General features: G+C 36.8%; 2 protein-coding genes across 4 annotated transcripts; both read left to right on the top strand.

Annotated features, from left to right (window-relative positions):
• The first annotated feature begins 8,428 nt into the window (after nt 1–8,428).
• Nucleotides 8,429–13,633, top strand: LOC311074951 (mediator of RNA polymerase II transcription subunit 26). 3 transcript variants are annotated; one of them, XM_084101996.1, is made up of 3 exons: nt 8,429–8,544; nt 9,210–9,284; nt 12,266–13,633. In XM_084101996.1, exons 1-3 carry the CDS (start codon nt 8,473–8,475, stop codon nt 13,484–13,486), a joined length of 1,368 nt encoding a protein of 455 aa, XP_083958122.1. In that variant the 5' UTR covers nt 8,429–8,472; the 3' UTR covers nt 13,487–13,633. The 3 variants fall into 3 exon arrangements, with proteins under 3 accessions (XP_083958122.1, XP_083958121.1, XP_083958123.1); XM_084101995.1 differs by having other exon boundaries at nt 9,207–9,284; XM_084101997.1 differs by having other exon boundaries at nt 8,457–8,560; nt 9,207–9,284.
• Nucleotides 13,634–16,845: 3,212 nt separating this feature from the next.
• On the top strand, nt 16,846–26,677 carry slc35e1 (solute carrier family 35 member E1). The gene is made up of 6 exons (XM_084100700.1): nt 16,846–18,656; nt 21,301–21,371; nt 21,508–21,645; nt 21,732–21,857; nt 24,006–24,251; nt 24,347–26,677. The coding sequence occupies exons 1-6, from the start codon at nt 18,326–18,328 to the stop codon at nt 24,560–24,562; spliced, it is 1,128 nt and encodes a 375-aa protein (XP_083956826.1). The 5' UTR covers nt 16,846–18,325; the 3' UTR covers nt 24,563–26,677.
• Nucleotides 26,678–27,908: the final 1,231 nt, after the last annotated feature.

Raw genomic sequence — 27,908 nt, 5'->3', positions numbered from 1 at the left:
TTCAGCTACATAGGAACTCGGTGGTATCGTGCACCTGAGTTGATGCTACGTCAGCCCTACAGCACTGCCATAGATATGTGGTCCTAGCAGAGCTCGACATTGGGCGGCCCATCTTCACCGGCAGAAATGAGCTTGATCAGCTGTCCTGTAGAATGGAGGTAAAGGCAGTGTGTGAAAGTCTGCTTTCAGAAACATGAATATTCATTTAATGTCTGAGTTTATATTCGATTGTGTTTTATTGTTTAGGTGCTTGGAATGCCTCCTATTGATGAAACAGAAAAATCCAAATTATGGACTGCGTTCTTTGGTGAGCTCAAAACACACACATGATGTGATTTTTCCAGAGTTTAGTCTGTGTCATTTGTGCTGAACTGGTATTGTGTGTTTTGTTCTATTAAAGCTGGTAAGTGGAAACACAAGACAGTAGCCAAATCCTCAGCCATCAGACACCCCAAATGTAGACCTCTGGCCAGTATTCAGGGAGCCACCGATCATGCCTTTTTGGATTTTGTGCGGCGCTGCCTGACGTATGTTCAGTTTGATTACTATACGAGAGATTTGTGTATTTTTCTGTTGAATGTAAATGTACTGACCATGTATTACTAACCTTTCCAGTTGGGACCCCAAGATGCGCATGACACCACAGGAAGCCATGCCATGGATCTTGGAGGGTCGCCGCTATAACCATCACAGGACTCATGAGCATCTGAGGCATGAGCCGAAGGACAGCACTGTGGAACCACCTGTACCCAACCCCAGGTCTGGTCCATTGAGAAAAGGAGGACACAAGGCCTTCTGTGAGGAAAGGCTGGCACACCTCCGAAACGTGTGCAATCCCATGAAAATATCAAGCCCTCAGTGAAGCACCCACCATTAAGTGGTGACATTCACCCTGGGTTATATTCTATAGAAGTAAGGAAGCATTATAATAAACACATATATAATGCTTTACTACGTACTGTTTTACACCAAAGAACTCTAAAATCATATCAGGAGTCTCTCCTCACCCACCAGCAGTGTGCAGCATCCACCTGGATGACCTTGTCCACCTAGTCCAAACTACAGTTTTCAGGGCAGAATAATGATCTCCTGACTACTGATGATAGGCTGGTGTTATACAATCTGCTGAAGCATTTGACATGCCTGAACGAGCACCACAGCTTCGCTTTGAGCACTTTTGTGCTCTTTCATGAGTTTCTCATTCTGAGAGGTAACTCAGCTTAGTATGGATGTCTTAAGAGTAATATCTGATAAAGTCAGGAAAAGCACCAGACTCCATGTTGATGTTATCATGGAAATGATGCTCTGTCAGAAGATCATGAAGGAGTTCAGTGGTACTGCCTCTCAAATGGCAGGCTATATTCAACACTTACAAGTGGACCCATTTGGTGTCCACTTGTACACAGATGGTGGTCTACGAACACCACAATCACACTGCATCTAGATGTTAGAGGCAGTGTCATATCACGCATTCCCAATCAGGGGAATCCTTTATTGGACTTGTTCTCCCTGGAAAGGTCCTCCAGGTCGAGACCAATTTGAGCTGTAGGCAGTAGGCACTCATTAGTAGTTTCCTCCTGGCCTTCAATAAAGAAAGTGTCTCATCCTATATAAACAGAGCACATCTAATTGTCAGCCAAAAACTGAAAAGTGCAGATGTAGTGAATTTCACAGTACTCCATATCTGTTCATCCCACATAATAAAGGCTGTAACTCAAGGATTTTCAAAGAAAACTAGCGAGGATGCTGTAAAGGAATATGCCACCTACTGTTTTGTCCTTATTAAAAGCACCACCCTACAAGAAGCTCTTAACCTCTTTCAGGATGTGTCTATGTTGTTCATGTCAACAAACAATTCCAATGCGGTTATGGCTGCAAAGAACACACTGGACCAAATAATCCTGAAGTCTAAGCCTACTATGGATGAAACACTTCCACCATATGTAGAAGACATGGAGAGAAGCAGCAACACCAAGATTATATATGGCAAATCTCCCTTCACACATTCATTTTATTGTGTTCTAGAGAAGACCGGGTGAAAAAAATAATTAATTCTACTGCCCAGGGATCATTAATGTCCTCATGAACAACTAAATGGGCATTTTCCCCTTTGGAGTGGTTTGTTTGGGGACCTAAGAAGATTCTCCAAAGACAATACTAAAGAAATAAAAACAAGGGAAACAAATAGCCATATAGAGCAGTGGTTCTCAATCAGGAAGAATCACATATTACACAGAAAGAGTTCCTGCAGCCTGCAGATGTCATTACAAAGATGTTTAACTCTCTGCAAGGAAGGTACACACAGCATCGGATGACGCAAAATCTTGATAGTCTGTCTCAAGGTGCATCACCAAAGCAACAGACCAATGACCAGCAAGAGGAGCAATGGGCCAAGAGATCCCTATCTGAAAGACCAGCAAAGCATCGCTCAAATTATTTTGATCCACCAAAAGCAGTGCCCCAACCAAAGAGATGCAAGACAATGCAAACATCTGAGGGTCATTCAGAGGACACATCAGCCCAGGTGTAAAAATGTTGGTTAGTAGAAGCTGATTTTGCTGGTTGATAACAGACCCACTACAGAACGTCCAGTGAGAGACTTTTACCAGAGATGATCAGGTATTCAGGAATAACCCATTTATTATCACCACAACTCAGTACACTGAATAAATTCGACTTTGCATGTATGTGTGGTTTTCTATAAATAAAAATATAAGAAAAATAGATAAGTACAAATAACAATAAAAAATAATAGTAGTCACAATAAACATAGTAACAGTAATCTCCACAATGAATATTAAGTTACAATGATTAATACAGTACAATAGGAAAAACAAATGTGCCATTATTGTAACTCATACCACCTTAAATATTATATTCAAATATCCCATTGCACATTCAAGCTCTGTGGTCTAGAAAGCATGTGAGATAGTCATTGCCATTATACAGTCAAAAAAAAAAAAAAAAAAGGTCTTATATCCTGTATCATTCAGAGCTGAAAACACACTGGTGGGGGAGGTAAGAAAGAAAAAAAAGATTCATACCTTTGGGAAATGCTTTGCTCTTAAGAAACTGAAAAAATAATCTATGAGCATGGAGGAACCTATGTAAAGATGACAATGTTAAGTCATTGTTAAGTATGTTAAGTCGATTTTAATGAAACACTGGATGAGCTAACTATAATTTATTTTTTGATCTTTTGTTCTTGGACAATCCAATGCTATTTTCAAGTGTTGGTGAATAACTTTGACCAGGGACATAGGATTATATACTAGATCACACAGCAGGTGTTATAATTTATGAGGAAAGAGATGAAGTAAGGAGAAACTTTGATGATCAGGTGAACTTTGATGACTACGAGGGAATGATAAGTTTCCTGAATGTCAACGGGAATCATTGGATATTTTTGGTTAATACATTTTATAGTCCTTTTTATATATATATATATACACATGACACTGTTATATTACTCTGTTCTATAGAGGATGTTCATAATTCATTTGACTTGAAAAATCACGTTGAAAAAATTTCAGATGTGCCAAGACTATTCAAATACCAACCATCAAAATAAAAATATAAACAAACCCACACAAGGCCCTTATACTTTTCACTTTGTCTACAACACACTGGAGTCTGGAGTAATTGAATGAATGAATGAATCCATCCATCCATCCTTTTAGCTTTCAGGTCACAGTTTTCCAAACCAACCTCGAAGTTTTTCAACAAACTTTGTTTTGCAAAGTATCTCCATTCAGCATCCAGCCTGGTTTTTGTGGTAGACCCAGCGGGACATGACGAGGAAGCACAACCCCAAGCATGCAGCCAGTAGATTTAGATAACATTTTTGACATCAAGTCTTGTAAAGAGAACTAGGTTCGCTAGGAGTCCGCTATTTTTAGGAAGGATTCTTTCTCTTTTTAAGAGCTATAAACACGAATACTCTGTCTCGTGTCGCTCTGCGTTGTTTCTTCTCCATCACAGCCACTCTCTGCTCCTCTCGTTCTGTTCTATGGTAAGCCGTTTTAACTTTTATTCATTTCCAGGATATGAATTGTTGATATCAAGAATTACATTTTTGATATCAACAATTAAATTCTTGATATCAACAATTTAATTGTTGATATCTGTAATTATATTTTCACTAGTGAAATGTCACCAGGCTGCCATTCAAAATCAATTGTTGATATCAAGAATTGATTTCTTACTAGTAGAAATATAATTTTTGATATCAATAATTACATTGTTACTAGTAAAAATGCGAATTACTGATATCAAGAATTCAATTGTCACTTGAACTGTCTATTCTTGATATCAACAATTGAATTACTAGTAAAAAATTTAATTTTTGATATCTGAAAATGTATTTCTGATATCAATATAATTTCAGATATCTAAAATGGCTTTCTTACTAGTAACAATCACATTCATGATATCAGAAATTAACATTGTCACTAGTGAAAATGGAATTATTGATATCAAAAATGAACATTGTTACTAGTAGCAATTCAATTGTTGATATCAAGAATAGACATTTCAACTAGTGACAATTGAATTCTTGATATCAAAAATAAATGTTTTTACTAGTAAGAACTGTATTTCTGATATGTGAAACTGGAATTTCAACTAGTAAGAAATCAATTCTTGATATCAACAATGGATTTTGAATGGCAGTCTATGGTGACATTTCACTAGTGAAAATTCAATTGTTGATATCAAGAATTATCATTTTAACTAGTGAAAATTTAATTGTGGATATCAAGAATTAGCATTGTTACTAGTGGAAATGTCATTTCTGATATCAAAAATAGCCATTGTTACTAGTAGAAATCTAATTCCTGATATCAATTACTATCATTTTAACTAGTGAAAATTGAATTGTTGATATCAAGGATTCATATCCTGGAAATGAATAAAAGTTAAAACGGCTTGCCATATCTGTTCTTTGCGCTCTCCCATTAACTCTTCCCGGAGGTGGGACTAACCTCCGACCTCACCCAATCAAAACTTACTGTGACCTACTTATTTTTCTAGATTTCAATTTAGAATATCATAGAAATTAACTTTAATCTGCATTCTTTTACTATTAATACTAATGAGATATTAATAAAAATACTAGTGACCAACTTGGGTTACAACTTCATGTGTTTTTTATGCATGCCTTATGATTGAACCACTAATTAATGCAACTCAATATAATGTATCGTGTCTCATTTCAGAATAATTGTCTCCTAATTTTCTGAATGTTGATGTGTACCATGTCCTCCTAACTTGCTTTTTTTTTTTTTTCATTTGTTACAATAATCAGAGTCTAGTGACAGAAATCTTTTCCCTCTCATAATTAGACCTTCCAGATTGGTCTGTCCACATTCAATGGGTGTGACCAGAGGCGTCATGCTCATTCAACCGAGGGGGCACGTGCCTCCTCAGATTTTTTAACCAAATGGATTTTGAATACAGCTTCCAAGAGTCAAAAGTTAATCATATTTTGTTTATATTTGATATGATCACACGGGTGTGATTAGAGCGTTCAGTGCGGCACATCAGCAACTGCTAAATTCAAATCTGCGTTTGCGCTTTGGCTGGCGCTGAACCAGAGACAGACACGCTCACCTGTCATTAATGACAACCATAGATCTAATGGTTCAGTGTTTTCAGCCATGTAATGTTTATGTCTATGAAAGCGCCAATATTAGCCTATATTAGCCAATATATATAGCCAATATTAGCCTGTCAATATTAGCCTAATCATTTCAAATAGCTATAATTTTACAATGTGTTTTTTTTTATTTTTTATGTTAGATACACACTGTGTAACTATAAAGTTTACTCTATTCATTTCCCAGTTCACCAGCCACTTACTTTCATGTCTTTCGGGAGAAGTGGAAAAAATGTATGTGTTGTAAATTAGTCATCATTAGTCTATAAACTGGTATTTAAACAACAAAATACATTTACTCACAGGCCCATGTGAGAAAGGGAATATTAGATCTTTCATGTTATAGTTAAGAAGTTTGTAAATGTTCTGAATAAAAAAAGGAAAATGAAATAGCCTATAACTAATAGCCTATAAGTCATACAGCGCTAGTGTGGCTGCGGTGTGTCAGGGCACTGGTGCATGAGTGCATGATGCCCCTGGGTGTGACATCTGTGAAGGTTAAAAGAGCACAATCTGAACAACCCAACCGATCAGCCAACTCCATCAGTCAGCCAATAACAGCCAACACAACATCAAAGTTCGTCATTCTCTGCTGACCTCCAGAAAAAAACAACACAACTTTTACCACTACCTCCTTCAGTCAAGCATCTCTCTAGCTCTAGAAGAAATCATAAATACTTTCATTAAATTCATATCCTGGAAATGAATAAAAGTTAAAACGGCTTGCCATATCTGTTCTGAATCTGTTCTTTGCGCTCTCCCATTAACTCTTCCCGGAGGTGGGACTAACCTCCGACCTCACCCAATCAAAACTTACTGTGACCTACTTATTTTTCTAGATTTCAATTTAGAATATCATAGAAATTAACTTTAATCTGCATTCTTTTACTATTAATACTAATGAGATATTAATAAAAATACTAGTGACCAACTTGGGTTACAACTTCATGTGTTTTTTATGCATGCCTTATGATTGAACCACTAATTAATGCAACTCAATATAATGTATCGTGTCTCATTTCAGAATAATTGTCTCCTAATTTTCTGAATGTTGATGTGTACCATGTCCTCCTAACTTGCATTTTTTTTTTCATTTGTTACAATAATCAGAGTCTAGTGACAGAAATCTTTTCCCTCTCATAATTAGACCTTCCAGATTGGTCTGTCCACATTCAATGGGTGTGACCAGAGGCGTCATGCTCATTCAACCGAGGGGGCACGTGCCATAAATACTTTCATAAATCATAAATACTTTCATTAAACTGCATCTTTATGCATGTTCAGTGGCTATAAGGAAATTCAATTATCTTAAATCCTTAAGCTATCACCCCTTTTTAATAAGATACTTTACGTCATGTAACTGGTGGTTTGCTCAGCCAGGTATGTAGTGATGTTCACATGACAACGATGTACATAACGATCCCCGTTCACGTGGATCTGCGAAAGTGACTAAAAAGGCTGTATCTGCTGCTAGTTACCGACGCCACTCTGTCAAGAAACACCCCGTGAACACGTAATACACATGCGTGAATATGTAATAGCATGTTCTTGTGTTCCTCTGATTCACCATCCCTATTATTTATTGTAAAACCAAAAGAGTTACAAATGCCAGTTATGAATATGTGTTAGTGGATACATGTGGTGCGCGACCTTCATGGCCAACATTTTAAGAACTCTTTATTCATTTGATTGCCATGTCGAATTAATTAATTACAAAACAAGTGTATGTTAACTCTCTGGAAGCCAGACTGAATGAATAAACACTGTTGCTGCATTCCTGACATGTTTAGAAAGTCACATAAGTAAGACACATGTACTATTAAGTGAACCAAATCATCATCCTCTACACGCCAATACAAATCTTGATGATGAAGGCAGTCGATGCACAAGCCTCACTTTTTTAGCACTTTGATAATAGCTACAGAACATTATGTTAATGGCTGCAGGGAGCCGAAGAGTCTCTGTAGTTTAGCTGTCACTCTGCAGATCCTCGAGGAGGAAAAAAATAAATAAAAGAAAACATCTAGAGAACATTCAGCAAGTAGGACAGGATGTTCTGAAAACCTGAAGGAATCGATTCAGGAACAGTGTCCATCTGACTCTCGTAGTAAAATATTCTCTTTAGTTATTACATTGCGCACTGAATAATATCCGAGGTTGCTGTACCTATTAAAATGTGGGCAAAACTCATCTTTCATTATTGTCAGGCAAAGTTTTTTTACTTTGCAGTTGGGTCTAACAAGATATACAACAAACAACACTACATGTCCATGATCTTTGCTGCCTTTGAAATCTCTATTACATTTGAAATCTCTGCAATCTGATGTATATTAAGTAAAATGCATGCAGATTTGACATTCTGGCGTCCTGTTAGGTCACAATTAATATTTTATTATTTTAAATGTCTTTTAAGTTTTTGTAGTTCACTTATGTGGTGTGACAAATTAAAAGTATTTAAAAAAGTTTAAAAGTATTATATAGTCTCTCAGTGAATATGGGCTCATAAAAAATGTATATGTAATTATACAATAAGAGAACTGTTAAATGAATCACAGTTTCTTGGATGTGGTTGTCATTGACACTCACACTAGCTCTGTAGGCCTATATGAAAACACTATTGCACCTGTTGGACCCTTTTTGGGACCGTTTAGTTATTTGCCTGCATGCGTGGACACGGACAGTTGAGCTCAAACGGGGTTGGCTGTAAAGTAGTTTCATGAGTGACGAGTGCATGTTTGAAGAGCTTTGCACGTTGTGTTTGTTCTTATTGCTGCAAATCTATCAGTAGGTGTTTAACAAAGCATCACTGTCTGACAATGAAAAGAGCTTCATCGAGACCTCAACAACTCAAAGAGCAGCTCCTGCAGGCCGTCGATGCTCAAAATAACGTGAGTAAATACCATGGTAAATACCCATGTTGGATATGCATAATTTCTAGCAACTGTCACTTCATTTAGTCATGCATTTTAATGGCATTTTCTACCCATTCATCCAATGAGCTGTATGTAGTTTTTTTAATATACAGGTCTTTGTATATTTATCTCATAATCAAGACTTTATTTATTTCTTTAATTAATTAAGGTAAATTAGATGGGGTTTTTTTTGTCATTGAGAGGAATGACAAACAGTGTTGCCTTTTACCTGAATAAATATTATAAGGGGGTGCATCCTTTTATAACTGACATTTCACATTTGTTACAATAAAGATTGGTTTTGTTTTATTTCAAATCTCGCTGAAGTGGTGAAGTTTTTTTTTTTTTTTTTTTTTTTAAACAAGCTCCCTGGGGCCTTACTTCACAGATTGTGACAGCAATGAGTATGCAAGAATGTCACATTTGCATTTTGAACCATAACTGAGATCTGAAAGTGTCACTTCTGCAGGTGCACATGTGAGAGTGGATTCAAATACATGAGGCCTGTTTACTTTCATGAATATGACCAACTTCTGAAAAAGACACAGGAACTGACTTTCTAGCATACAGAAAAATTATTTTTGATGAATAAAGAATATTATGAAAGCCTGAATTGACATTAGCAATACTTCTGTCAGCAGATAAAGAACATGACGGCTTTATTGGACGTGATATGCTGTCTGGAAAGTTACCCCATGACTAAAGAGGATCTAGTGGTAAGATACTAGCTATGTTTACACTGAGTTTATTATCACAACAGGTGTGTATTGTGGTATGGTTTGTCACACTGAAAATACGAGTTAAAGACTGAAATCATTCTTATTGGAAGCAGATGGACAGGGCCTTCAGAAATGCATTATACAGTGGGGAGAACAAGTATTTGATACACTGCCAATTTTGCAGGTTTTCCTACTTACAAAGCATGTAGAGGTCTGTAATTTTTATCATAGGTGCACTTCAACTGTGAGAGACGGAATCTAAAACAAAAATCCAGAAAATCACATTAATAATTAAATAATTAATTTGCATTTTATTGCATGACATAAGTATTTGATCACCTACCAACCAGTAAGAATTCTGGCTCTCACAGACATGTTAGTTTTTCTTTAAGAAGCCCTTCTGTTCTCCACTCATTACCTGTATTAACTGCACCTGTTTGAACTCGTTACCTGTATAAAAGACACCTGTCCACACACTCAATCAAACAGACTCCAACCTCTCCACAATGGCCAAGACCAGAGAGCTGTGTAAGGACATCAGGGATAAAATTGTAGACCTGCACAAGGCTGGGATGGGCTACAGGACAATAGGCAAGCAGCTTGGTGAGAAGGAAACAACTGTTGGCGCAATTATTAGAAAATGGAAGAAGCTCAAGATGACGGTCAATCTCCCTCGGTCTGGGGCACCATGCAAGATCTCACCTCGTGGGGCATCAATGATCATGAGGAAGGTGAGGGATCAGCCCAGAACTACATGGCAGGACCTGGTCAATGACCTGAAGAGAGCTGGGACCACAGAAAACCATTAGTAACACACTACGCCGTCATGGATTAAAATCCTGCAGCGCACACAAGGTCCCCCTGCTCAAGCCAGCGCATGTCCAGGCCTGTCTGAAGTTTCCCAATGACCATCTGGATGATCCAGAGGAGGAATGGGAGAAGGTCATGTGGTCTGATGAGACAAAAATAGAGCTTTTTGGTCTAAACTCCACTCGCCGTGTTTGGAGGAAGAAGAAAGATGAGTACAACCCCAAGAACACCATCCCAACCGTGAAGCATGGAGGTGGAAACATCATTCTTTGGGGATGCTTTTCTGCAAAGGGGACAGGACGACTGCACCGTATTGAGGGGAGGATGGATGGGGCCATGTATCGCGAGATCTTGGCCAACAACCTCCTTCCCTCAGTTAGAGCATTGAAGATGAGTCGTGGCTGGGTCTTCCAGCTTGACAACGACCCGAAACACACAGCCAGGGCAACTAAGGAGTGGCTCCGTAAGAAGCATCTCAAAGTCCTGGAGTGGCCTAGCCAGTCTCCAGACCTGAACCCAATAGAAAATCTTTGGAGGGAGCTGAAAGTCCGTATTGCCCAGCGACATCCCCGAAACCTGAAGGATCTGGAGAAGGTCTGTATGGAGGAGTGGGCCAAAATCCCTCCTGCAGTGTGTGCAAACCTGGTCAAGAACTACAGGAAACGTATGATCTCTGTAATTGCAAACAAAGGTTTCTGTACCAGATATTAAGTTCTGCTTTTCTGATGTATCAAATACTTATGTCATGCAATAAAATGCAAATGAATTACTTAAAAATCATACAATGTGATTTTCTGGATTTTTGTTTTAGATTCCGTCACTCACAGTTGAAGAGTACTGATGATAAAAATTACAGACTTCTACATGCTTTGTAAGTAGGAAAACCTGCAAAATCGGCAGTGTATCAAATACATGTTCTCCCCACTGTATATAAAAAAATATCAAACGGCACAAAAAAGGTGACATTTATATTTGAAAGAAAAATAGCACAAGCACACTTTTCAAATTAAACATAAAAAAAAAAAAAAAAAAAAAAAACGATACTATACACTATGGAATACAAATTAATGAAAAAAAATATTGTGACAATTTGTGGTTGTCAAACAGTAGTGGAACATGTTCATAGTTAATGTGATGAACTTCACCCATGGTTATATGTCTGTTGGAATTTATACAATAACGTATTCTATTTCATTTTATTGTATTATTTTTTAAATATGCATAGACTATTGCTCAAAGGTTTGGGGACGGTAAGAATTTTAAAATGTTTTGGAAAAAAGTTTCTTATGCTCACCAAAGCTGCATTTATTTGGATTTAAAATACAGCAAAACAGTAATATTGTGAAATATTATTAAAATATGTATGAAATATATTTTAAAATGTAATTTATTCCTGTGATGGCAAAGCTGAATTTTCAGCATCGTTACTCCAGTCTTCAGTGTCACATGATCCTTCAGAAATCATTCTAATATGCTGATTTACTGCTCAAGAAACATTTATTATTATCAATGTTGAAAACAGTTGTGCTACTTAATATTTTTTGTGGAAACCATAATTATTTTTTTTCTTTGATGAATTTACTAGAAACTTTAAAAGAACAGCATTTATTAAAAAAAAAAATTGTAACGATGTAAAAGTCTTTACTGTCAGTTTCGATAAATGTAATACACTGGTTAACACTTTATTTTACAGTGTCTTTGTTACACATATTAAATGTACTTACTACAGTATCAACAGTAAATTATACATAATTACATGCAACTAACCCTCAACCAAACACTACTCTTAACTCTAACTCTATACATGTTGTTAATTAATCTTACTCAGTATATATAGGTATAGTTCACCTAAAAATAGGTGAAATTTTGTAATCATTTATTCACCCTCAAGTTGTTCAAAACCTGTAAAAAAAAAAAAAAAAAAAAATTGTTCTTCTGAACACAAAGGAAGATTGTGGGGCACTGACATTGACTTCCATAGCATTTTTTTCCATAAGGTGAATTTAGGGTGATTGGAACACTTTCTGCCATTGAGATGACTTGGAAAAAGTGTCTAAATCAACCTGAATTCACCTGGAACAAGGTAACAAGGACACTGCAAAAATAAGGTGTAACACAGACTATGTATCATTATGATGATGATTGTGTGTGAAATTGTTTTATTCCAGGAAACCAGGCTTGGAAAGTTGATCAACGATGTGAGAAAAAGAAGCACAGACAAAGATCTTGTTAAACGTTTGAAAGATCTTGTACGAAGTTGGCAGAGGTTGGTTGGAGTAAATGAAGTCACGGAAAAAGGGCTCTCGAGCTTTGTGGATTTAATTCCCACTGAACGTATTCCTGGATCAGCACAAATGCTCACGGGAAATTACAGCAAAGCTGTTTTCCACAATAACAAGAGGGATGAAGTATCTCAGGGTTCTGTACCAGGTAATACTGTTAAATATCCCACCAATTTTAGAAAGAGTAAAATACCCGTCCGTGCCATCAAACCATATTCCTCGTCCATCAAGCATTTACAACAATTCACGAGCTTGAGACCATCGCTGTCCAATCAGCATTCCCATAACCAGCACATGTCCCAAAGCCATGCCACCTCTGCCAGTCACAGTGACACAAAGCATCGTATAGTGGCAGAGAAACCAGCTCAATTCACCTGCATTACTTCTAGTCTAGCTTTAAATTCCTCCATCCAAGATTCCTCCATAAAGATGCAACAGCCTTCAGACCTGCTCAACATACTCAAGCCTGCTACGCTGAACGTTAACCTCCATGAGGTCTCCAGCACAGTGACGGACACGAACATAACATCTGAGGATACGAAGAATCAGCATAACAATCATGGACATCCTGCAGAGGAGGACAGAAACAAAACTACACAACCGCAAGCAAGCAAACTAACATATGGCCCTCAGACTCCACAAACCATACCTGTATCAAGCAAAACATCTGATTGTCAGAGATCAACAGAAAGTGAAATCCAAGGCAGTGAGCATCTGAAGCAAAACCTTTGTTTGGTCCAACAGACACACTGGAGAGAGATGTCGCTAAAGAAGATGATTCAGAGTAGCTTGCCGACTTCAGAAAGATCGGGGATGGGCTTTTCTGTGGCTGAGAAATTCAAGCAAGAGAAAAATAATTCAAAAGAGTGCAGAAAAAGACACGCGTTTATACCAGATGTCCCCGTTACAGAGCTTCCTGGGGTCAGCCGAGAGATCACAGAGAGAGACCTTGTCAGGATACGCAGGCATCGATGGCATGGTGTGAATGGCTGTTATGATAATAGAAATAACTGGTATGATTGGACTCAGTCCATAACCCTGGATCCATATGGGAATGGGAGTAAACTCAAGATCTTGCCTTATGTTGCCATAGATTACATACGTTAAGTCTTCAAAGGCACATTTCTTAAATCTCCAAATGAGGATTCTCAACTATTTTAGACCTGTATTTTTCTCTAGTTGGGTTTCTCTGTCCTTTATGGTCCATTGCAGTGGTGTGCAAAAATAAAAGTATTAGCATATGTCTCTGTGACATGACGTGCATATTTTTTGTAGTGCATTATTTATTTTAAAATAGGCATAATTTGATTAAATCATTATTTTATTCTATAAAACCAGTGGCGCAAAAAGTGGGTATGCGCTATATGCGGCGCAGCACCCTATGTGTGTGTGTGTGTGTGTGTATGTATGTGTGTGTGTTCATCTGAGCCTCAATGGTCTGTCACTGCTCATCAATGTCAGAATATTTGAGATGACCAATCGAATCAAAGTAGTGACTAGACGCTTCAGGTCAAGTGCGAGATGAGATGTAAGGAGCTAAACTAAACATTTCATATTTGACAGGGGTTTTTTTTATTTAAAATAATCAGGCAAACTAATAAACTTTTGTCTAATTTCGCCATTTTGAACTGAAAATAGGCCTATGTAACGTGACACATGTAATGTAATAATTAGTTCACTGTCATTGTGAGGTGACAAGAAAAATGAACAAAGCTGTTTTCATGTTAGGCACAAGATTAATAATTAATGTGTACATATTGAGAATTAATATAATACAATTTATAGCCTCCTTCAGTAGGCCTAAATTAAAAAATGCTCAGCTTTAGGAGGGGAAGAGACAGGGCAAGATGAGGAGACAGAGAAAAAGAAAGAGTGATGGAAATGAGGAGTGAGCAGGTATTGACAAATAATCTACTGCCGCTAACATGGTTTTAAAGCTATTTCTTATTCTTTTTTGGCCTTCAAACGTCTTGAAATGCACATATCAGAGAAATAAAAAAATTAACTCCCTAACAACCTCAAATTTGGGACCTCTTTGATTTAAAAGCCCTGTCTACGGCCCTGTATTAGGCATAAGATCAATAATGAATGTGTACATATTGTGAATGAATTTAATAAACTTAGTTACCTAGCTTTCCAAGTAGCTTGCGTCTGATAAAATGATTCATAAATCAACCTATCAGTTGACCCTATGTTTACTTTCTTCACTGACAGACAAACGTGAAAAGCCTATATCAGCCTATATCAATCAAAGCTCAGCTTTAGGAGGGGAAGAGACAGGGCAAGAGAAAAACAAAGAGAAAAAAAGTGTGATGCTGATGAGGAGAGAAAAATAATCAGCTGCCCACTGACATGGTTTTGTTAGTCTTTCAAAACATCTTCAAATGCACATATGTAGATAAGAGATATCAATAAACAAGTTTTCTCGGGGGAAACTTGTTTAAACATATAGTTCATGAGTCAAAAATATGCATTTTGAAAAGATAAAATAAATAAATAAATAAACAAAACATTTTTTTGAAGCTTTATTTGTCAATGACCCATATACTATATACTGGATATATTATGAAACCTCTGCCCTGACTTATAACAATATATATTTTTTTTTTTATTCCTGAGGTAAAATATCAATTAGAATGAAACTGCAGTTCTTCGATTTATCCTGTAGATGGCAGAATTTACCTACAATTTCTCATCCGTACAGAATAATAGAAGCGCCTTGGCTTTCATGCAAGCAAAACTATTTTGTACAGTGTTTTCCTCTTATAATAACCTTTTTTTTTTCTTTCTTTTTTTAAATATAATAACAACCTGTAGTACGTTTTATACGACTTTTTGTATTGCACTTTTCTGCAACTGATGACTTGCATAGACCCAAATATTTGTATGATGTCTTAAATAATTATTTACATTAGTATGTAAGAATACTTGAGTCATTTAAACAACCCATTCCAGGTGATAGCCATATCTGAGACCTGGCTTACTTCTGAGAAGGGTGTTGATTATGAGTTTAATGGTTATGAATTGAATTATGTTAATAGAGAGAATAAAAAGGAGGTGGAGTGGCATTGTATGTAGATAGAAGATTAAAATATAAAATTGTGAAAAATATGACAAATAACATTGATGATGTGATGGAGATAATAACGGTCGAAATTAATTTGAAAAAAAAGACAAATGTAATTGTAAGCTGTGTATACACCTGGTTCAAATATCGAAATGTTCATGAAACAGTATGGAAAGTCTATTTACTAAGAATGATCAAAAAGCGGTGTTCATTTGTGGGGATTTTAATAAGCATAAACTGACAGATGAATTTATCGATTTAATGTTTAGCATGAGTCTTTTACCACTTATAACTAAACCAAGCAGAATATCACAACACTGTGCAACTCTAATAGACAACATATTCACAAACCTAATGGACAATAGTCTAAAGAGTGGGTTGTTACTAAATGACAAGTGATCATTTGCCAGTTTTTGTGATGTGTGTTTATGATCATGTGAAGTATAAGGAAGTTAATGAGATTAGTTACAGGAGAATTAGAACTGTTGAATCAATAAATACACTCAGAAGCGAATTACTTGCATATAATTGGAAAAAATTGTATGATGAGACTGATACCAATAATGCATACGCAACATTTCTGTCCACTTTTAAATCATTATATGATGAACACTGTCCTTTAAAACAATTTACCATAAAGCACAAATTTAAAGAGAGACCATGGATGACAAAAGGATTAAAAAATGCTTGCAAAAAAAAAGAACACCTTGTATAAAGAATTTATAAAACACAGAACAAAAGAAGCTGACAATAAATACAAAAGATATAAAAATAAATTAACCAGTATCATGAGGATAAGTAAGAAAGATTATTATAATAAAATATTAAATGATAATAAAAATGATATCAAGGGTATATGGAAAGTGCTAAATAATATTATAAGGAATGGACCAATGAATAAAAAATACCCTCAGTATTTTATAGATAATGAGAGGACTTTAAGCAACATGAAAGATGTAGTCAATGGGTTTAATAATTTCTTTGTAAGTGTGGGAGCAAAGCCGATGTAATTAAAAATCCACAGACTGAAGGTGAGGTGGAGGCAGTGGGTTATTTAGACAGTAACCCTAACTCTATGTTTTTGAAACCAGCTGAGGAAATTGAGATTATTGACCATGCGTAGTGTATGAGAGGACAAACTAAACTAAAGAGAGGAGATCAGAGTCCTGATGGCTATGGGGAAAAAGCTGTTTGGTCTTGGTAGAGAGTGACCTGTAGCGCCTCCCTCAGGGAAGGAGCTGAAAGAGGTGGTTCGCTGGATGTGAGGGGTCAGAGATGATTTTCTTTGCCCGCTTTACAGTCCGATATGTATAGAGGGAATCGACTGAAGGCAGTGGTTTCCCTATGATCTTGGATGCTTTGTTGACAGTCTGCTGTAGTTTTTTCTTTGTTTGGCTGTCTGTGCTACCATACCATAGCCTACTGTTATTGATGATGTAATGATGGACTCGATGATAGCGGAATAGAACAGAACAAGGAGCTGATGTCTGATCCGGTATTTTTTAAGCTGCCTGAGGAAGTAAAGTCTTTGTTGAGCCTTTGCAATGATTTGATTAGTGTTAGTTGTCCACTTCAGGTTATTGCTAATGTGTGTTCCTAAGAATTTAAAGGAGTCAGTGATGGTGACTGAATTGCCATTTATTTGTATTGGTGTTTTAGGAAATGGCCTACGTCTAAAGTCAACAATGAGTTCCTGGGTTTTGGCTGTGTTGAGCTGGAGGTCATTGTTCGAACACCAATTTACAGATAAACAATATGCAGTGGGTGTATTTATTGATTTAAAAAAAGCTTTCGATACAATCGATCATTATTTGTTAATCAATAAACTGGAAAAGTATATATGGTATCAGAGGAGTTGCATTAGATTGGATGAAAAGTTACATAACAGACAACAATTTGTTCAAATGGGGGATTACAGATCAGAGTGCTTGGGTATCACCTGTGGAGTACCACAGGGGTCAATATTGGGTCCAAAATTATTTATTATGTACATAAATGACATGTAGGGTGACTAACCTCTTAAAATTTGTGATTTTTGCTGATGATACTAATATATTCTGTTCAGGGGGAAATCTGAAGCAGCTTTTGGAGGTGGTCACATCAGAAATGAATAAGTTAAAAATATGGTTTGACTTAAATAAATTATCATTAAATCTAGATAAAACCAAATTTATGCTGTTTGGTAATCGTAAAACCGACACACAAGTAAAAGTTATGATTAATAATGTTGAAATAGAAAGTTTCAAATACATTTTTGGGTGTGATTCTTGATCATAAAATTTGTTGGAAACCACATATCAAATATGTTAGAACAAAAGTAGCGCAGAGTATTGGAGTAATGGGGAAAGCAAGGCATGTACTGAGTAAAAAAGCACTTTTTATTTTGTATTGTTCACTTGTGTTGCCTTATTTAAATTATTGTGTTGAAGTATGGGGCAACACCTACAAAACCACCTTACAAACATTAAGCACAATACAAAAAAGAGCAATTAGGATAGTAAATAAGGTAGGATATCATGAGCATACTAATTTACTATATTTAAAATTGCACACTCTAAAGTTTAATGATCTCGTTAAATTTAAGACCGCTCAATTAATTTATTAATTTACTGGTTTAATTAAATCCGCGATCCAAGCTTTATATGATGCTGTGGCATGCATTATTATAGCACATTATGTGAATAATTGACTTGCGGGAAGCTCAAACTGAACCCCGTGTAAACAGCATAGACAATATATAGGTAAACAGTGCACAGTGCACAACTCTCTCCAGGTTACCATGGTGAATTTTCGTAGAGGCGTGACTTTAGCGTTCTCACGTGACTCCTCCACCAGCGATTCCTCCAGAGTAGACGTCGCGTCGTGGCTTGCGCTGAAAGATGGCCGCGGTGGAGCAGCGCCCGCCCGTGCGGGAGGGAATGCGGATAGCGGTGCTGTGTCTGTGCTGGTACACCGTCAGCTCGGGAGGCAACGTGATCAATAAAATCATTCTCAACGGCTTCCCTTATCCGGTCACGGTATCTCTTTTCCATATCCTCTCCATCATCGTGTTTCTCCCGCCGCTGTTGCGAGCCTGGAGCGTCCCGCGAGCGGAGGTACCGGCCCTCTACTACCGCTGGTACATTCTGCCGCTCGCCTTCGGGAAATACTTCGCCTCCGTCTCGGCCCATTTCAGCATATGGAAGGTTCCGGTGTCGTATGCGCACACTGGTAAGTAGGGGGGGCTTTCGGTTTTTCATATCGTCTTTGTGTAACAGGCCTTATTATTTAATATCAATGAAAGTGAACGTAACTAGCCAACCTGATCGGATGTGTCGATTCTGCTTGGTTCGTTTAATCGAGTTTAAATCAACGTGCGTTATTGCTGTTTAACCCTTAACCACAGCTGGGAATCTTAGCAATCTGCGTTCCCCGGATATTTAAACGCCCACTTGCATCCAAACATAAAGCAACCAATTGAAATGATGATTTAATGACTCATCGGTAATTGCTTTACGATCGAGCTTTGATAACATTATACTTTATTGAAGTACTCTTAGACTACGTCACTTCCGCACTCTTAATACGTACTGCCACATCATCCACCTGCGTGGCTGTTCAAACTAGTTTGGGAAGCTTCAATTTCTTTTGTTTATGTATGAGACAAATGACCACCTATCAAACCCTGCTGTAGTAATCATGATAGAAAAACAACTTTATCTGTCAGATGTACAATAACAGAGCCGTGCATAATGACATGAACTGTTACAAACGCGCCATTCAGAACAGCGTTGAAAACTTAGTAACGTTATTTCAATCTAACATAATTTGCATTTCACAGAGTGACAGTAGCGCCCTGCAAACTTAAGCATCATCTGTCTGTTATGCATATATCAGCATATAGCCTATCTTTTATGAGCTCTTCAATATTGTCATTTTTATCTGATTGATTGTCTTGACCAGTGGCTTGTGGCTTTTACACTGTAAGGCTGCGTGGCTCCGTTCATTTACATCAAGTGATATTGAATTTTAGTTTACATAACGTAACGTTACTTCCAAAGGTATGCAGAAACTTTTAAATATATAGACATCCATGACTTTTCCCTGTTCTCAAATATTTTTTTTTTCCAGTTGTTTGTTGTGGTCTCTTAACAATTTAAAAGCATAACAAGAGAAACTAACAATTCACTGACTTTAGAGTGAGCCGTACTGTACCATGTAGTGGAAAAGCGCCATTATTCAAATATATATATCTAGAGAGAGTACATTTGCCAAGTCATCACAAATCTGGTTTTGTCTATGTATACTGATATGCTAAATGTTTTTACAAAAAAAAAGTTGCAGCCTTGTGAATTTTTTTCATCAGAAAGCAGGTATTAGGAAATGCTTGTCATATTGCTTCTGGGTTATTAATAACTCCTTGCTGATTTAAGTGTTTTTCTATTTGGTTTCCCTTTATGCAGATTGTTTAGTCTGGTCAGCTTTTCTGTTGGAAAAACATTTGGTCACACTTTATTTTAGGGTCCAATTCTCACTGTTAAGTTAGTAATTAACTAACTATAACTACTTTTGCCATAAAGGTATAGTTCACCCATTAGCCCATGATTTACTCATCCTGAAGCCATCCTAGGTGTTTATGACTCTTCTTTCAGACGAATACAATCAGAGTTATATAAAAAAATGTCCTGGCTCTTCCAGGCTTTATAATGAATGGCTGTTTGACTTTGGAAGTCCATTAAAGCGCATCCATTCATGATTAAAGTGCTCCACGCGTCTCCGGGGGTTATTAAAGGCCTTCTGAAGTGAAGCGATGCGTTCGTGTGAGTAAAATATCCATATTTAAAACTTTATCGACTAAAATAACTAGCTTCCGGCAGACTGCCGTACGCATCGATTTACGCCAAGAGAGTAACCCTTGAACTTGACACACAACGTAATGGCGAACGCCGATTGAACCAGGGGGGTAATTGAGCTCTCGAATTCTGTGCGAATTGTGTGTGGTGTGGGTTGTGAAATGCTTAAAAACCACGAAAAGAAAGTCTCAAAATCCAAATGATTAAAATGAGATCGTCTCAGAAAAGACGTCACTGAATTTACGCGTGTCACCTGATCAACACATGCACATCTTCTTTGTTGCACGCGCAAATTAGGATACACTAATACAAAAGAAAACATTTGTATTCACAAAAATGTCTCTATTTGTACAAATTGCTACACATTCATTCAATTTTGAATTTTGCACACGCAAGTTGAAAGGCATTTGGTTGTGGATAGTAAAGCATACCTGCAACATTTATCAAGTTCATGGATAATTGTTCTTGCACGTGTTAATCATTTTGATACTATATTCATCCCGTAGTATGGGTACAATCCTTTTGGGTAGGGCGTGTTTGTTTTGGTGATTTCAAATATCAACGGCATTTATCTGAAATCGCTTACTTGACTATTAAAAACCTTTTAATAGTTTGTAAGGTGTTTAAGTTTAGGTATGGAGTAGGATTAAGGGATGTAGAATATGGTCATGCAGAATAAGGCATTAATATGTGCTTTATAGTGACTAATAAACAGGCAATATCCTAGTTATATGCATGCTAATAAGCAACTAGTTAATTCCGTTTGCAGAGACAACTGATGGATTTGAGTTTGTTCGGGCGTATATAGCATTAAGCAACTGTGTGTTTTAAATATGAAGCAGCATTAGTGCAGGAATCAGCAGGGAGAGTGTGAGTGTTGTTTCTGAGGACTTGACTGCAGCTGAGATGTTTCAAACACCAGGTGCAATCACAAGATTTTACAGAAGAACATGTGACGAGACTAATGGCTGATGTTATTAGATGAGTGAATGCATGTCTTCTTTCCATCCTCTACTTCCTAGTGAAGGCCACCATGCCCATCTGGGTGGTTCTGCTGTCACGGATTATCATGAAAGAGAAGCAAACCACAAAGGTCTGTTTTCCTCTAAACACAGTTAGAAATAAGTCATGTATTTACTGGATTTATAATGGTTTTAATAGTCACTGATTGTGTTTTAGTCATTCAGTACTGAAGTTTGGATTATTTATTTGCATGTTTTTTCGAACAGGTTTACGTGTCTCTTATACCCATCATTGGAGGTGTCCTGCTGGCCACTGCCACTGAATTGTCCTTTGACGTCTCTGGATTGATCAGCGCTCTGGCAGCCACGCTCTGCTTCTCGCTACAGAACATATTCTCCAAAAAGGTTCCTATTTCTATTTGGTGATGTATTGAAGTTAGAAAAATTCTGGGATTAGTTCCTGTTTGAAATGATTTTTGTGGTTGTTTTAGGTCTTGCGTGACACAAGGATTCACCACCTTCATTTACTGAACATCCTGGGATTCAATGCACTTTTGTATATGCTGCCCACATGGATTTTAGTGGACCTCTCCTCTTTCCTGATGGAAGGAGACCTGGTAAATATGTTTTGAATATTTTTATGAATATGAAATAAGAGGGTGTTTATGACCAGTTCATATCTGTCCCAAAATCAAAAGAAAAAAATATTTTACACAAAGAATTTTGCCATTTTGTGACATTGTTTTTGTCATTGTCCTCCTGTAATGTAGAAATGAAATTACAATGGGTTCTGTTCTAACATCATGATTTTAACGCAATCATTTTATTTGTATTAAAATTATCTTAATTTTGAATTCAGTAAAACAAATTGTACTTTACTTTTTTTAAACTAAATATGGTAATATTTTTTATCATTACATTAAACAATTAGGGAAGGTGGTGGTGTATTTAATTGTCATGACATTTTTGACGTTCTTTTGATCAACAAAGATGCAAAAAAAGTTGCTGTTCCCTAAATTTAAGTACAATGAACTTAACTTAATTTACATTAAACTGGCTTTAAAAAATGAGTTGAATCTTGTATAACTTATATTAAAAGGTTGAAAATTGCTTGACTTATTTTGAAGAGTTAAAGCAAAGTAAAAACAGGAGTAATGTTGCTGAAAATTGCCAGCCTTGCCATCACAGGAATTGCTTCTAAAATTATATTAATAGACAAGTTATTTTACAATATTACTGTGTGATCAAATAAATGCATACTTGATCATGAGACATTTTTTCAAAAACATTTTTAAAATCTTACTGGGCCAGAACTTTTGAACAGTAGGTTACTTTTTTTTTAATTACTTTAGAGGTTAATAAAATTGCCTTTGGAATGTTTTAAACCAGTTTCATGAGATTCAACCCTGAATTCGAGACCTGCGCTGGATGGATTTTTTTTAGTCCCTCTCCCGCAGGATTCTGTCCTGCTCCCTCACAAATGTTGCCTCCTCCCGCTCCCATCCGCAACATTCACGTTTTGTACCGCCCACAAAAGCCCACTGGTAAAGGTATACATGGCTTTTTTCAGTACGTCCATGAAATTTCCAGTGGAATAATGTCGCCAAGCCACAACCTTCACATGATTGCATAAACACTCCTAATAAATGATTTGTTGTTAAAGCATCTACATTCAAAAACCACTGTTAAAGCGATAGTTCACCCAAAAACTGTCATTAATTACTCAAATCTTTGTAAAATTTTGGCATTAATTGTCATTCTAAGCCCATAAGACTTTTGTTCATCTTTCACAATTGAACGGTTTAGTCCAAATTTTCTGAGACTAGACTTGATCGGTTTATATGATTAACTGATTTAAAGGTGAACTAAGTAACTTTTTTACCTTAACTGAACAGCTTCGGAGTCATTGGAATGGTTATATTACTTATTTCGGGTTGAATGGTGGTCGTTTCGCACCCCCCTGGTGCCCGTGAGCGGAAAATACGCACTTGCAAGTTTGAGCCGGCGGGCCGCCGCGTCAGGAAGTCTCGCGTGATATCAGGTCTCGCGATGTAAACAATTGCCTTACGGCCAAAAGAAATCTGCTAAAATGCTGTCATTATTGCGCTCCCTCACGCTGTTCGAACCCGAATGAAGAAGACGTTTTAAAGAATGTCCCATCTGCTTTGATGTCGTTGATCTACTAGCCATGGTGTCTGAGAATCGCCAAAGAGTTTTTACAACAGTGTTGTCAAATATCTATTCCGAAGCTGTGGGGGGAGCTCTAGAGAGAAACCTGCGAGCAAAAAGCAAGAATACAGCGAAGAAATCCAGAAACTACTGAGCCCTGCTTTAATTTAGGCTTTTACTAACAACAAACATGTCTGCGATTGGCTACATTGCTCACTGCTGCAAAAACGCGTTGTAAACAGAAACCTTTGACGCTCTCCAGAGCACAAATACGCACTGGTGCGTTTGCCAAATATGATACTATTACAGAGAACACTGATCCTAGACCAGCAGTTATGGACCGGGGAAGGCTTAGCCTCCTTTAGATGAATAACAATTTATTCGTTTTTAAAAATATATATTTTATCTTTAGATATTTACATTACAGTCCCGCAAATGGTTTTATTCTTCTGCAATCCGCACACACACAAGTGTTTTACCACCTGCACTCAGCCATCAAACCTTGACCCGTCGGGTCCCGCGGGAGTGCAGGTGAAGCACTGTGATTCTCTTAACTCACGCCCACGCTCATTTTTTCTCTCTGTTCTCTTCTACAGACGGAGATTTCCAACTGGACTGGAACAATTGTGCTGCTCCTCATCAGTGGTATCTGCAACTTTGCACAAAACATGATCGCTTTCAGCGTTCTGAACCTGGTCAGCCCACTCAGTTACGCCGTAGCCAACGCAACAAAGAGGATCATGGTCATCAGTATATCCCTACTGATGCTCAGGAACCCCGTCAGCACCACCAACATTATCGGCATGATGACAGCAATACTAGGTGTCTTCCTTTATAATAAGGTAATTTCCTTTTTTAGGCATATCATTACACAAATGTTGTGCAATTGCAATGCAAAAACTGATGTCAAATGAACTGGAATTGTTTTCCTCACCAGGCGAAATACGACACCAACCGGGAGGCCAAAAAGACACCGCTGCCAGTTTCAACACAGGATCTGGTGTCGTTCGACAAGCCCCAGTCCAACGGGACCGGGCCCTTCACACACAGCTCAGACTTTCAGCACGGTCGGAGCACAGTGCTCACCGACCACTTCCAGTACAGCCGACAGGCCTACACAACGAATTACAACTCCAGTCAGTATGTGGTGTGAGGCGAGCACTTCGAAGGACTCTAAAGACTCGTCTCTTTCATACGAACAAGGAGTGTCGAAATGACTGGAAAAGGAATGTTTACTCACAAAATCCTACTGCTTTACTTTTTCTTTTGTTATTTATTTCCATACAAACCTTTGGTTGTGTTTTCACATTTATTTTATGAGGAAATTCTCGGTGGTATGTGTAGATTATAGGAAGGTGGTGGGAATTATTTTTATTTTTTCATTTTTTTGCACAGGATGCATTTCAATGCATTTCAGAATGTAGTGTCTTCATCGCCATCATGTTACTGCGAGTGAAGGACAGACAGACAAACAGTCATATAACGTACACTGGGTCACTGCAAATACAACTGCATCAGGGTATTAGTTAATGTTCGGATTTTGCATTTTATTTGTAAATATTTTATTTATTTTTATAGGTGCATTGGTTGACCATATCATGGACTGAAAACACCCCTTTGAATTTTTGAATGTCTAATATCTGTGAAGGAGTCACTTTTTTTTCTTTCCTCCTGGGGTGTTGAAATCATACAGAGGTCACTGTACAAGATCACTTGAATCATGGTGTACGTTCATATGCATGATTATTATTTTTTTTGTACTGAAGTGCTGACAGGGGACTTCTTTGATACAATGGCCATAACTTATGGGTCAGTATAATACGTTTTGAATAGGAAGGTTCATAAAACAACGTAATATTTTTGGAAGTTGACATTCTTTACATTTTAATTTGTTTAAAATCTTAGTTCCTCAAACTGCAGTCTAATAAAAAGTCTGAGGACAGTTTCTAAAAACTGCTGATCCCTCGACAGTGAAATTCACGAGAATGCTCTTGTTAAAGATGCAGTATTGGAAGTCTTTCAGGCCCTTTAAGGGTGTGAAACCTGAAGTTGACAGAAACTGAACAAACTTTTTGGTTAAATATGGTCAAATGTGTTAGAGCTGAGAGTACTACACCTTTATTAGTAGCTGAAAGCATTAAGAAACTAGCCAGAATATTTCATAAAAACTTCGATTTTTGAGATTTCTTTTGGGCCTGCTTTTTGGGTATTACTGACCCGTTATCGTCTTTGTTCCCAAAGTTATACCAATTTTAGCAAAATGTGTGAGGTGTTTTTTTTAGTTTAATATTTCTGTTTCTCCACTTCTTTGCTGTGTCTTGCTGCTGGAAAGTTAGACACATTTTTGGCTAAAAGCATGCACGTTCTTGCATAACTGCAAAGAGAGAAGAACTTTTTAAAATATATATTTTAAGTGTTGTATATTTTAAATGGCATCATGATATTTTTCACAAGGACAAGGTTCACGTGACATTCTCCGTCTTTGTCTCTTCATATATTGTGGATTTGGAGGATCGGTTCAGGCAGATGAAGTGGTTCACTCATTGATATTGTAACTTCAGCTGCCCGAAATGAAAGGCTGTGGGTGTGGTCTCTTCATTCTGTCTGTTTTTTATTGGTCCACACCTTTTGCTCTTTCATTGTGACATTACTAGAAGTGTGCAAATTTCTTCTCTGCCGATTTTCCTACTTATTGCTTAGGCGATTGGTTGTAAATGTACAAGAGATACTGGACTGACACAACACAGTTATTAACATGTGAGTTAGCACTGGACTCTCAATGTCTCAAACTGAGATTTTAAAGAAATCTACATAACTTTTTTGATTCTTGTGTTGTATTATACAGTAAATAATTGTAAACTGAGCCTAAACCTTGGAAATATTCAGCTCAATAGAACCAATATCACAGTGACTTTACCTTCCCATTCAGAATATAATGCACTACTGTAGTATTTGATACGTTTCCAGTCAGCTTCAGAATATTTAAGCTCTTAGACCTTTTCCCTGGGAGATTCATACGTGTCATAATCTGACAGTTATGTTGAGTCACATTTAATTGTTTGTGTGTTTTTTCCATTTGTTTTTCTATGGTGTGGAAATGCATTGTCACACTTTCTGTGTTGAGATAGTTTTGCCTTCAGCCAGTGTTTATATGATTTGATTTTAAGATGCCTTGGTACGGTTAATGTTGCATTTTTTTTCTTGAAAACTTTAAGGTTATAAGAAGACTTATTTTTAAATGTGAAAATAAAGAAGATTAATTGATAAAGTCTTGCTGTCATATTTGTTTAGTGCTTTGTAAAGCAGAATCCTAAAACTGTTTGTTTCTAAGTCTATCACATGTTTTTAATGTGGATTTGGACGTGTAAACGCCACTGTAGGCAGAAAAATGCACAAACACAAAAATAGCATTGTGCCTTTTGTTTGTAATGAATGGCATATTAGCTACACTATGTTTAAAATATCATACAAAGAATTACATATTCTGGGGTTTGAGTTAGAATTCTCAAATGTAGTTCTCATGTAAAGAAAAAGAAAAAATGTTACAAATTCAAGTTGCTTTATACAGGCTAAAATTCCTAATTATGTTGAATGTTTAATGGCTTCAGGGGTGGGAATCTTTAGGCACCTCACGATCCGATTCCAAAACGAATCTTGATCTACTTTTTTTTAATCAGTATTTTTGTTCGGTTTAAAAGAATGAAAAGATTGTGTTGATAAAATCCACTATTGTGTTATTTCACCTATCTGACCGACAGAGGGAGATAAAGCTCTGTTTGGCTCAACATCAGTTTCGATAGGAGAGAACTTCACTGTCAACAAAGGCAATATTTGTTTTCCTTTATTTATATTTAACAATGTATAGATTAAAATAAATCATAGCCCAGGGCCATAGGCCATCAATAAACTAGAGACTCTGTACGTCCTTACGAAAAAGAAGTTTATTCGAGTGTGCTATTTTTTACACTTCTTTTAAACTAAAGATAACTCTACTTTTTCTGTACTTCTCAGAAATATAGTTATACTTCTCGAAAATATACTTAAAATTGCACGGATACTTGAACAGAAATACTTGTAACGTTACTCAATCTTTTGATCGAGAATCAAGTATACTAAGTATTAAGCTTGTAGTTTACTCTTTTGATTGAATAGCCTATTAAATTCTTTTCACATAGTTTTACATACTGTCTTATAAACGTATATTGTTTGAAAATATTGATTTATATATATATATATATATATATATATATATATATATATATATATATATATATATATATATATATATATATATGTATGTATTCCTAATTCATCTGAATATGTGTGTAGGGTAGGCTATTATAGTCCACTGGTAGTACATGTGAATTTACTGTACTTTCATAAACTATAAAACAAGTATTTGACTAGTAAACTATCAGTATACCTATAGGTTCAGTATAGTTGCAGTACAAATGAAAAACATAGTTGTGTACTCAAGAATTTACTGCTGTTACACTTAA

The sequence above is a fragment of the Abramis brama genome, assembly GCF_963993115.1.
Source record: "Abramis brama genome assembly, chromosome: 23".
Taxonomy (NCBI): domain Eukaryota; kingdom Metazoa; phylum Chordata; class Actinopteri; order Cypriniformes; family Leuciscidae; genus Abramis; species Abramis brama.
Note: the sequence above shows the minus strand (reverse complement) of the source record. Positions and strands in the feature narration are given on the sequence as shown.